Here is a 13,255-nt window from a genome sequence, read left to right as displayed (position 1 = left end):
ACTGTTTTGAATCTCTCCACATTTGGGGAAAGCTACTCTTCAGCACTTCTGAATGATGCTTGCCTCTTACAATATTGACAAGGAGGTCTCTCTGCATTGAGGGGAACAATTCGTTTGTGTCCCTCAAGTGTTCTGAGTATCCTAGTAGCCATAGTGAGAGTATATGTGTCTCTAATTTAGATTTGCAAACTACTCACTGATTTCTTTGAATTCAAAGGAGTACTGGGCAATGTGAGGAACGTATTAGGGTGATCAAGCCCTCAGTTCTGGTCGTCAAAGCCTAGTGGGTTTATGGAAAGGTGGGTTCAGTCAAAAATGTGTAAGGATAGGTATACTAGCCTTATGCAAAGATTCTCTCTTTACCAGCACACTCAACTACTGACTAGGATAACCTAGTAATTGAGCACTGAGAAGGAGAAAGAATCCCCTAACCCTTAGCTCAAAAACCCTTTATATATGCATATACACGTGTAGTAGGATACAGGGTAGTCTAGTGAACAAAAAGGAAAACACCCACAAGCACCTACAACACATGTTGTACAAATGTGCAGGTAGTGCAATTGTTACATCTGTCTTAGAGTTATAATCTTTACATTAAACTTGTTCTTCATTATTATCAGCTACAACTCTAGATTGTTCAGCTCCTTAGTTATTTACAAATAGATGTTGTAGACTGATCTAACTTTATTATACATGATTAGAGGGATGACAGAATACAGACTCTAAGTTGTACTATACAATTCTACAGTTTGCTCTCTAGTCTTATACTAGATTTCCTTCAGACTACATTTAGAGTAGTAGAATATACATACTGTGTACTAGTTTTCTACACAAACAATCACTATTAACACAGTTAAAAATAAGATTGAAACAGACTTACTTAGGTTATTATAGTATAGCTAATTTATTACAGTCTAGTAAGTAGATTCCTAAGAACTCTTATACCTCTCTATACACTTTACACACTTGAGTGTGTAGAAGACCATTCCCTCTACCTAATCTGGAGGGATATTCTTGTCCTCCTTACTTAAAGACTCTACTACAACCTTCTAGTTTTTTGTACATATTTCCTTACTAGAGACTAGAATCTTTACTCTTATAATAGTGTACTTCTTACTTAGAAGTACTAATACTAGCTCTAAACAACAAAACAGAGTTAGTATACTTAGAAAATCAAATACTCCTTATTCACATTACCTTTTCCCTTACTCTTGTCCTTTTTCTTCTTTTTCAGCTTTGTAACTACTTAAGAAACTAGAAGAAACATTATTTTAACTTAACACAATTTGTTAGTCATACTTATACTTACTAACTATAACTTGTTTCTCCTTCTATTCCTTTCTTACATTAACCTTCTCTTTCTTTACAACTAGCTTTTTTTTTTCTAGTCTTATAATCTCTTTAGAAACTAGGTAAAAACAATATTAGTAGTATACAATTTGTTAGTTATACTTTTAATTTGTACCTAGCTTGTTCTCTTTATCTACTACTACTTTTGTCTTTTCTATATTTGTAACAATATTAGAACCTGTATAAACAGTTAGTTAATTGTGTACAATTTGTTAACTATACTTGTATATATACTTTTAAACTCCTCCTTTTCCTTTCTATCCTTCTACTTTATTACTAACTGTGTTAAGACTGTAGCCTTCTCTTTATCCTTCTCCTTCTCCTTCTTCTTCTCCTTCTCCTTCTCTCTCTCCTTCTCCTTCTTTACTTTAGTCTAAGCCTCTTCTTTAATCTTAACTTATATTACTTTCTCAGTCTCTACCTTTACTTTTACCTTAGTAGTAGCTTTGTCCTCCTTTACTTTTACAAGCTCCTTTACTGTTACCTTACAATCTATAAGATGTTCTGTGTTAGTAGACAGATTAGAAAACAGGAAATAAAGAACTTACTACTAGATTAACTCTCTACTAGTACAAACAATACTTTCTTACTCTCTAAATAATTATTATTATAAGTATTATTATTTAAGCTCTCTTTATCTTCAGACTTAGAATCTATAGTTAATCTGTTAGTTTCCTCCTTTACAACCTTGTCCTCTAGTTTGTTTTCTGTGTTAGAACCTATAAAGTATATTAGTATATGAGTCAGAAACAATATACTTTATAAAGGTACTTACTAAGTGTATGTTTGACTAGCTTGTTATTTATGTTTATTCCCTTACTAGCTACTATATTATTGTACACACAATTTCTAAGGAAAATTACAAAATTAGTATAAAAAGAGTAGAAAGGAGTACAACACTTACTGTCAGATTTGTTAGAGAGTAGTAATAACATAGTAAGAGTAATAGAAGAAAGTAGGAAGAATAAGTAATAATGTTTACACACACACAGAACTTACATTCAGTCTACTAATTATAAAATCAACTATGTGACTGTAGACAGTTACAAGTAAAAACACTAAGAGATAAAACAATTAGTATTATACTAAGAACTGTACATTATATACAAACAATTACAGTAATCAATTCTAAACACTTATGTGACTCATAAAAGTGTATTCTAAGAACACTCAACTATTCTGTATTATAAGCATTTGCAAACAGAACTACAAGTATACATAGTCTTAGAATTAGCTTACACACACTGTTTACCTTATAGAATGTACAGATTACATACTTATTATAAGCTTAGAACACAAGTTGTATTATAGTAAGTAGCTTAGTAAACTATTATGTTATTATTACCTAGATTAAAGTACTGTAATCTTCTAATCAGATAGGACATTAGGGTAATCAAAATAATAATCTTAGGAGACAGTTAGAAATCTTGGAACTCTCTACACTTTGTCTATACTAATCAGATAGTAACAGTATAAGAACCTTCTACTTCTTTTAGTATAAATCTTACTTTTCCTTTTGTGTAACATTTCCTATAGTTAGAATATAGACTACTTAAATTTTCCTTATACATTTTCACCCTCATTTTTCTTCCAACCTCTAGTAAAAGGTTTTCTTATTTGTTCTTGTATATTTTGTTATTTTTCTTTTGTTCAGTCATAACATTTCCCTGTTAGTACTACACTTTTCTAGAACTTGGAAAACTATAAATACAGTTACTTATGTACTAGATACAGGGGGAATTCAGATAGTTCACCTATTAATATAGCTCTCATATTTTCATCTTAAAGTCCTCTAGTATAAGGTATAGTCTTAGTCTTTGTTGTTTCTGTATCAGTTTGTTTGTTATACACTTTACAAGTACACTTTCTATTATTCATGTCTCTCTTTCAAGGTTACAACTGTACTGGAAGAACTTACACCTGTTCAGAACTACTCTAGTCACATAAGACTCATAGTTTAGCTCCCTCTTAAACTTAACAAATCACCTGTGTTCTTCTCATAAACACTATATAGGAGTTTCACTATTACAGAAGAGAACTTTTATATAGGGAGACACTCAAGAAGTCTCTTTTAAAGCTATAAAAGAAGCATTTGCTAAAGTACCAGTATTAGTAATACTAAACCATAAAAAGTAGTTTGTAGTAGAAACTAATGTATCAGATTTTGCATACTCAGTAATACTATTATAAGAACAGGAAGATAAAGAATTACATTCTATAGCTTATTATTCTTCAACTTTTAGTAAACAGGAAAGAAATTATGTAGTACTAGATAAGGAACTATATGCTATTATAAAGGTATTAGCAAACTGGAGACATTATTTAGAAGGAGCCAAGTATCAAATTAGAATAATAACTGACTAATCTAATTTGAAAACCTTTCAAAACAAAAAGTAGTTAAACAGAAGACAAGTAAGATAGGTATTAGAACTAAGCAGATACAACTTCAAAATAGAATACAGAGTAGGCAAGAAAAATAGAGTAGATACACTCTCTAGAAGACCTGACTATGAGTTAGAAGAAAAGGACAATCAGAAAGTTGTATTACTCCCTTAGGAAATGTTCAAAGAGTTAGAAATACATATTAAAACAATGACTGTAGAAGAAACTACAGAAACAGACTCAGAAACTAATTATAGTAATAAAATACTGTTACTAAGAGAAGGTAAACAGGAAGAAAAAGTCAGAATTGTTCAACAATATTATGATAGTGTTATAACTAAACATCCAGGACTCAGAAAGACTTTGGAATTAGTAAAGAGAACATACTATTAGCTAGGAATAACTAACTGGATAAAAGAATATGTAGATACTTGTGTAATATGTTAAAAGACAAAACACAAGAGAGGAAAAACACAACTACTATTACAACCATTAAAAATTCTAACAGGACCCTGGAAACATGTTACAGCAGATTTTATAACAGGACTACTAATTACACAAACTGGTAAAAATACAGTACTAATAATTGTAGATAAATTTTCAAAGATAGGAATCTTTATTCCTTATAAAAAGGAAATAGATTCTAAAGAAACAGTAAAGTTATTCATACAACATGTTTTCTCAAAACATGGATTACCTTTGAAAATAACTACAGATAGAGGACTACAATTTGCTAGTAACTTTACTAAGCAAATATGTGTACAACTAGGTATTAAACAAGTATTATTAACTGCTTACTATCCAGAAACAGATAGACAAACAGAGAGAGTAAATTAGGAATTAGAACAGTATCTAAAGTGTTATGTTAATTACAGACAAGAAGATTGGGAGGAGTTTATCCTAACAGTAGAATTTACTTATAATAATAAGTAGTATTCTACTACCAAACATACACCCTTTTACCTGATATATAGAAGGCATCCTAACATGACTTTTAACTATAGAAAGTCAAATGTAGAAGAAGTAGACAAATACCTAGAAGAGATAAAAATAGTACAAGCAAATGCTAAGGAAGTAATAGAGAAATCACAGGAACAAATGAAAAAGTATACTAACAAACATAGAGGTAATCTTCTAGAATTAAAGGAAGGAGATTTAGTTTTACTAGATAATAAAAACTTAAATCTAGTAGTACTAACTAGAAAGTTGGCAAACAGGTACATAGGACTATTTGAAATAGAAAAACAAATGGGAATAGTAAATTACAAATTAAAACTACTAGAAGGGATGAATATTCATTCAGTTTTCTACTCAGGATTGTTAATACCTTACAGAGAAAAGGAATATCCAGGAAGACAAGTACATACTAATCCAGACTCAGAGTTAATCAATAAGGAATGGGAATACACAGTAGAAAACATACTAGATAGTAGGAAGAGGAGGAACAAATATTAATATTGGATCAAATGGTTAGACTATCTAAACATAGATAATACTTGGGAACTATTTGGAAAAGGATTAACTAATTCAGCAAAGTTAATCAGGGATTTTCATATAAATTATCTAACAGTAGTAAAGCTACTATACTTAGAAAACTGGTTAACAAAGAGACTAGAGTATAGTTTACTAATAAGTAAAAGAATACTAGTTAAGGAACAGGATACAGGAGACATAGTCTTATAAGAAGAACAAATGTGGAAAGACTGGATGAAAAGGAAATCAGAGTCTTCAGAATACTTTAGTATTCTAGCTTCAGATTCAAGTACAAAAGAAATTAGAGAAGGGTTAGAAAAACTTTAGCTGAACAACAAACCTACTACAGAAAACCAACCTCTAACAACAAAAAGGAGACAAACAAGTAATTATAAGAGATAGCAACCTAAAAAAAAAGGAGAAATAATACTTGGGACACAGAAGAATCTGAAGAAGACAATAGTACATACTATATAAAAACATTACAATTAGAAGAGGAACACACTAATTGTAAGGAAGAGTATAGTAAAATGAAAGAACACAATACTATACTAGGAGATTCTATTATACAACAACTTGAAAGACAACAAGAAATACAACCACAATTTACTCAAGAAAATATAAACAATATTATAGATTCAGATAGGATACTAAGAGCTCTTATTAAACAAATAAGACAGAAATACATAGTACAGTATAAAGAAGCAGAAGTAGTCAACAAACCATAGGTCAGAAGAATATAGGAAATAATTATGAGTGGTTACTTTTTGAAAGCAAAAAGTAAGGAAGACAAAAACTTCTTAAGGGAAACTATCAAAAAGGGAGTCACTCTTATAGGAGGAGATAACAGACTCTAGATCTACTTTCAGTATAACCTTTATATCTATATGAATCTTTTGGAAAAGTAGCACAATCTCTAGAATACTCAGTAGAATTAGTACTTGTTACATTTGTAAAAGTATACTTACTTTACTAGTCCTAATTCTTAAGAATAGTAACAGAATAGAGTATAGAGAGTAAGACTTGTACACTTGTAGAGTGAGAGGGTAGAGGAGTCCTACTTTAGTCAAGCTACAAGTGTAGCCTAGTAGGTTAGTAGTAGAGTACTTCTAAGTACTAAGTAACTTAAGTTGATAAAACTATCTTTTGAGGGCCAAACTAGCCTCCTTATATACCTTTTACTAGAGTAATGTTACTCTAGTAACTTTAGTAACTCCCTTTACTATTGTTCCTATAAAGTAGAGCTGGCTAATCCTTTAGACTGTATACTATACTAGTTTGTGTCTTCTATTAATCTACTAACAATAGTTTGTGTCTTCTTGTATTCTAGATTAATCTTCTAATAACTCCTTTACTGTATTATTATGTCTTCTATACTTCCTCTCATACTTCTAATGACTCCTTATGAGTCCTCCTGACTAGTTATACTGTGTAAGCTGTGTAATACTTTTCTTATAAAGTAGAGCTCTCTATTGTTCTGTAGTCTTCTTATGACTCTGTCTAACTCAACCTGTACTTCCTGTACACTAGTTTGTAATACACTTTCTTATAAGGTAGAGTATTATAACTTCTAATAACTCCTTATGACTCTTGTAATATAAAAGGCTGTACTTCTGTACTGCCTCTAGAACTTACAACCAAAGTTCTAGACTATCTTGTGTACACTCTAGAACTGACAACTAATGTTCTAAATCTTTTCCTAAGTCTTCTTTAATAGACTTAGTTTAGGAGACAATTATCCTTATTAACTTCTAACATTATCTTTGTGCTTCTGTATTCAATCATAGAACTTACAACCAAAGTTCTAGATTGTCTCATGTATTCCTTATGTTGTCCTTATATAGTCCTCATGTTTAAAACTTCATTACTTTCCTATCTGTATAGACAAAGTGTATAAAGGAGACTATTTTCCTATAGTCTCTCCTTAGAGCTCTCAGTTCCCTTTCCTTTACTAGTACTAGTCCTCCTTAAGTATAAAGCTTTAGAGTATTAGCTCTGACTCTTTACTAGCTTTAATAGTCCTTTGTCTTTGTACAAAGAGTTCCTAACTAACTATGTAGTTTCTCCTTAAGTAAGTATAATATTTTCCTTTTATTTCTTCAGGTTTTCTCCTAGTCTTTTCCTTTATACTTCTTACTCTAGACACTATACTCTTTCCAGATCCTCTCTCTATATAAGCATTCTAAATGACTTGTCTTTGGTTGAGGTTATTAAGTAATACTGTACTAGAGTATGTATTTAACCTTAGAGAGATAAAGACCTTGTCTTTAGGTTTTGTTACCTTTTCCTAACTGACTTAGTACCTACTCCTTCCTGTCCCCTCTCTCTACTAATGGATTGATCACCCATTAGTAATGATTAAAGGTTAATAATGCTGAGCTAGAGTTCTTACTAAGTAGAACAACAAAGGTAGTCTAGTTAATCTGGCTAATCTCTAGACTTGTAACTAATAAGGTTTTGTATATAAACTACTTGGTCCCAAGTCTTGAGTTAAGCTTTTCCAAACTTAGTTACTGTATTTTACAATTCCTAACATCTAGTCCCTTCTAAGTAATACTTTCTTAAACAGTATTACTACTATTGTAAAATACTTGCTTTATAATTAATAGAGCTGGGATTTAATTTTTGGGTAGGATTTGTGTCCTTCCTCCCTTTCTGTTTCCTTTGTTTTGTGTGTCCTATACTAGTATCTTTTCCTTTAGATACTTTTTCTTTATAGTCTGCCTCTTTTGTATTCTGTATTAATGTGAATATAAATGCTTTTTCCTTTCATTTTGGCTAATTTTTATAGCCTACTTTCATGGCTGAAAAGTGAGAGCTACACTTGTGAGTATAGTTTTCCTTTTAACAGTTGTAACTAGTTAACTTATTAAAAGGGCTTCTACCTTTACCTTAGTTACTATAATTCTGCTTTTAGTGTTAGTCTACAATATAGACTAATGTGTCCTCTGCCTCCTAGTTCTTTACTAGCTAGCTTCTAGTTTGACCAGTATTCAGACTCTCTGACTAAAATAGTACACTCTAAAGACCAAATTTAGCTAGTAGGAAGTCATTCCCTCTTGTTTGTAGTTTCCAGTTTAGTTACCCCCTTTAGTTTACTTCTATTTAGAAGGTGTGTATAGAGCACCTTATTATATGTCCTTATGAGTGTAGAGAAGACATATAATATACTGATACTCTTTTTATCCTTGTATTAGGAGTAATTTTCTGATTTACTCAAATCATGTTGTTATAACAATCTAGTACTTCAGATTTGTTATAAGAATAGTTTAATGTCTTGTTCAGGACATTACTTACTCAGTTAAGAGCTACTATACTATAACAATCTCTTTTCCCTTAGATTTATTATAGGAACAGTTTAATGTCTTATTTAGGACCTATATACTATAATATTCTTATACTTTAGAATTCTTGTAGGAACAGTTTAGAGTCCTATTCAGGACTATACTTACTCAATTAAGAGTTACTATACTACAATTTTCTCTATTGTAGGAATAGTTTAATGTCTTATTCAGGACTATTTTCTATTATACCTTTTTACTCTGAAGATTCTGATATATTGTGTATACACACTGTTTGTTATTAGAGTATTCAGAGTTTTACATACTTTATATAGAGAACAGAAGGGTAATAGGACAGTTCATCTTTGAGGAACTTCTATACTAATACAGAACATGTTCTAAGCTTGTAACAGACAACAGAACACTTTACATTATAGTGTTAGACTATTTGTAAGAACAATACTATATTAATCATATTCATATTTCTGTGTATAACTCCTGTACAAACAGAATTATTAAGTAGAAACACTTGAATATATAGGAAGTAATTGTAAAGACAGTAGGAGACAATATTAGACATTAGTATAAGTACACACATTCTGTGTTCTAGGTAGAGCAGATTATAATTTAGAAAGTAACTAGATATTCTCCTTATTACCTTGTTTATAAAGTAGAGCTAATATTACTGTTTGACCTGAATAAGGTAATGTATTTGGTTCCACCTAAAGGATTACTACTAACAATAGAGGAACTGATAGTAATACAAGTACAACAATTGTAGAAGAGACTAGACAACCTTACACAAATAATAGAATGTGTTTAGAAAGCTTACAAAAGATATGTAAAGCATTTTACAGAAGTCAATTATAATTAGATTAAGGACTACAACTTTGTCCTAGGTACACTAGTACTAATCTACAATTTGAAAGTGAGTAACAACTTAGGACAAAAGATGAAACTGTAATACTTTAGACTGTTTATAGTAGTATAAAGAATAAAAGGAAACACATATGTTGTAGCAGAATTGGACAGAGTAGTAGCTAAGTTATGTATTATAGTATTTTGCTTAATTCTGTATTTTCTGTATTTACATTTAACAGTTCCTATCTTATGTCTTATTAAGGCTACAGAACTAATGCTAGAAAATATAGAACTGTACAGAGTTAGTTGTAAGAATATAGATGATCTAGACAACTGTACTTTAGATACTATACTTAAAGTAGAACCAAGTATAGAAGTTACAAACTCCTAATTTGAGAGTATATAATTTTTCAATATACTCTTCTAGTCTTATACAGGAAACTAAAACATAAGGATTAATTCCCTACTAGTAACACTTAACTGTTGTGTAAATTCTGTAAATACTGTGTTTAACTACAGTTCTGTATACTTTGTTACATTTTATATTTATATACTTCTAATCTTCTATTATATTCCTTCTCATTTATAATAAATTGTAAAATCCTATACAATATTCTATAACTATATAAACCTTTATACAAATTATAATTTCTTTCTACTATTTCCTATTCTATTCTACTAGTTTTATACTTAAATTATAAAATATTCATTTATCTATTCTATTCCTCTTACCTCTCTATTTTATTTATTTTCCTATCTATTCTATTTATTTTCTGTTCTATTCTGTTTATTCCTTACATTTCCATTTTTCTATTTATAAAAACACAACTAAAATTTTCTATTTTACTACTTTTACCCTATTCTATTCTCTACTCTAACTCTTCTATCCTACTATTTATAAAGGCTTCTACTATTATAGTTAAGAAGTTAATACTCTGTCTTAAAGTTATAATCTTTGTATTAAACTTATTCTTTATTATTATTAGTTATAACTCTAGATTGTTTAGCTTTTTAGTTATTTGTAAGTAAATGTTATAAACTGTTCTAACTTTACTATGTGTAATTAGAGGGATAATAGAATGTAAGCTTTAAGTTATATTATATAATTCTGTAGTTTACTCTCTAGTCTTATACTAGATTCTCTTTAGACTATATTTAAAGTAGTAAAATATACATACTATATACTAGTTTTTTATACAAGTAATTACTATTAATATAGTTAAAAATAAGATTTAAACAGACTTACTTAAGTTACTATAGTATAGTTAATTTATTATAGTCTAATAAGTAGATCTTTAAAAACTCTTATATCTCTCTATACACTTTATACACTCAGGTATATAAAAGACTATTCTCTCTACTTAATTTAAAAGAATATTCTTATCCTTCTTACTTAAAGACTCTATTATAACTTTCTAGTTTTTTATATATGTTTTTTTATTAAAGACTAGAATCTTTATCTTTATAATAGTGTACTTCTTACTTAAGAGTACTAGTACTAGCTCTAAATAACAAAACAGAGTTAGTATACTTAGAAAATTAAATACCTTTTATTTATATTATCTTTTCTCTTATTTTTATTCTCTTTCTTCTTTTTTAACTTTATAACTATTTAAGAAACTAGAAGAAACATTATTTTAACTAATATAATTTGTTAACTATACTTTATACTTACTAATTATAACTTGTTTCTCCTTCTCTTCCTTTCTTATATTAACTCTCTCTTTCTTTATAATTAACTTTTTCTTTTTTAGTCTTATAATTTTTTTAGAAACTAAGTAAAAATAATATTAATAATATATAATTTATTAACTATACTTTTAATTTATATTTAGCTTGTTCTCTTTATCTATTATTACTTTTGTCTTTTCTGTATTTATAATAATATTTATAAACAGTTAATTTATTATATATAATTTGTTAGTTATACTTATATATATACTTTTAAACTCTTTCTTTTTCTTCTTATTCTTTTATTTTATTACTAACTATACTAAAACTATAACCTTCTCTTTCTCCTTCTTCTTCTCTTTCTCCTTCTCTTTCTTTTTCTCCTTTTTCTTCTTCTTCTCTTTCTTTTTTTCTTCTCTTTCTCTTTCTTTTTCTTTTTCTTCTTCTCTTTCTCTTTTTCCTTCTTCTTCTCCTTCTCTTTCTCCTTCTCCTTCTCCTTCTCCTTCTCCTTCTCCTTCTCCTTCTCCTTCTCCTTCTCCTTCTCCTTCTCCTTCTCCTTCTCCTTCTCCTTCTCCTTCTCCTTCTCCTTCTCCTTCTCCTTCTCCTTCTTCTTCTCCTTCTTCTTCTCCTTCTTCTTCTCCTTCTCTTTCTCTTTCTTTTTCTCTTTCTCCTTCTTTTTCTCTTTCTTTTTCTTTTTCTTCTTCTCTTTCTTTTTCTTTTTCTTCTTCTCCTTCTCCTTCTCCTTCTCTTTCTCTCTTTTCTTCTCCTTCTTTACTTTAACTTAAGTCTCTTTCTTAACTTTAGTTTGTATTACTTTCTTAGTCTTTATTTTTACTTTTACTCTAATAGTAACTTTATTCTTCTTTACTTTTATAAGCTTCTTTATTATAGTTTTAATATTTATAAAATATTTTATATTAGTAAACAAATTAGAAAATAAGAAATAAGAGACTTACTATTAGATTAACTCTCTACTAATATAAATAATACTTTCTTACTCTTTAAATTATTATTATTATAAGTATTATTATTTAAGTTCTCTTTATTTTTAAACTCAGAATTTATAATTACTACTACTTGTATAATTCCTTAGAATAGTAAGATTATATAATTTTTTTATTATAAAGTTGAAAAACACAAAGAAAATATAATATCTTACTTAATTCTTAACATAAATGTGTACTATTAGTACTTAAATTCATACTTTTAAAATCCCCTTCAGATAAATACTTTATTAATCAAATTTGAGTAAGAATTGACTAAAATATAATGAAAATACATAGTTTTTCATGTATTTCTAGTGTCTGATTTTTCCTTACCTTAAAACTAGACATATAGGCTTAGAAAACTGCTTACTATAGTTAGATATATTAATACTTAATTTAAATACTAAATATGTTGTAAATTATGTACTTATTCTACTTTACTAAGAGAGGGTTAAAATGTGTAAAACTAACTATTTCTCTCTAGCTCCCTCTACACTCAATAAATTATTTTCAACCTTAAAATGTATTCCTAAATTAAATAGAAGTATAATAAAGTGTATTATAGAAAGTTTCATGTTTATGTATTGAGAATTGAGTTTAGTATAAATGGAAGAACAAAAGTACTTATAACAAAAGTACCTTCTCTGTTCTGAGCTCAATTCTTAACACATAAACATGAAACTTTCTATAATACACTTTATTATACTTATATTTAATTTAGGAATACATTTTGAGGTTGAAAATAATTTATTGAGTGTAGAGGGAGCTAGAGAGAAATAGTTAGTTTTACACATTTTAACCCTCTCTTAGTAAAGCAGAATAAGTACATAATTTACAACATATTTAGTATTTAAATTAAGTATTAATATATCCAACTATAGTAAGCAGTTTTCCAAGCCTATATGTCTGGTTTTGAGGTAAGGAAAAATCAGACACTAGAAATACATGAAAAACTATGTATTTTCATCATATCTTAGTCAATTCTTACTCAAATTTGATTAATAAAGTATCTATCTGAAGAGGATTTTAAAAGTATGAATTTAGGTACTAATAGTACACATTTATGTTAAGGATTGAGTAAGATATTATATTTTCTTTGTGTTTTTCAACTTTGTAATAAAAAAATCATGTAATCTTACCATTCTAAGGAATTATGTAAGCAACAGTAATTTATTAGTTTCCTTCTTTATAATCTTATTCTCTTAGTTTATTTTTATATTAGAACTTATATAGTATATTAGTATATAAGTT

At 28.7% G+C, this 13,255-nt stretch overlaps 1 protein-coding gene across 1 annotated transcript; it reads right to left on the bottom strand.

The window, feature by feature from the left end:
• Positions 1-11,346: 11,346 nt before the first annotated feature.
• Positions 11,347-12,352, bottom strand: FOMMEDRAFT_153896 (uncharacterized protein; the record flags this gene model as incomplete). The annotated part of the gene is made up of 2 exons (XM_007264519.1): positions 11,347-11,787; positions 12,338-12,352. 2 exons carry the CDS (start codon positions 12,350-12,352, stop codon positions 11,347-11,349), a joined length of 456 nt encoding a protein of 151 aa, XP_007264581.1.
• Positions 12,353-13,255: the final 903 nt, after the last annotated feature.

This window comes from Fomitiporia mediterranea (genome assembly GCF_000271605.1).
Source record: "Fomitiporia mediterranea MF3/22 unplaced genomic scaffold FOMMEscaffold_4, whole genome shotgun sequence".
In the NCBI taxonomy this organism is placed as follows: domain Eukaryota; kingdom Fungi; phylum Basidiomycota; class Agaricomycetes; order Hymenochaetales; family Hymenochaetaceae; genus Fomitiporia; species Fomitiporia mediterranea.
The sequence above is the reverse complement of the archived record's forward strand: the minus strand, read 5'-3'. Positions and strand labels throughout refer to the sequence as shown.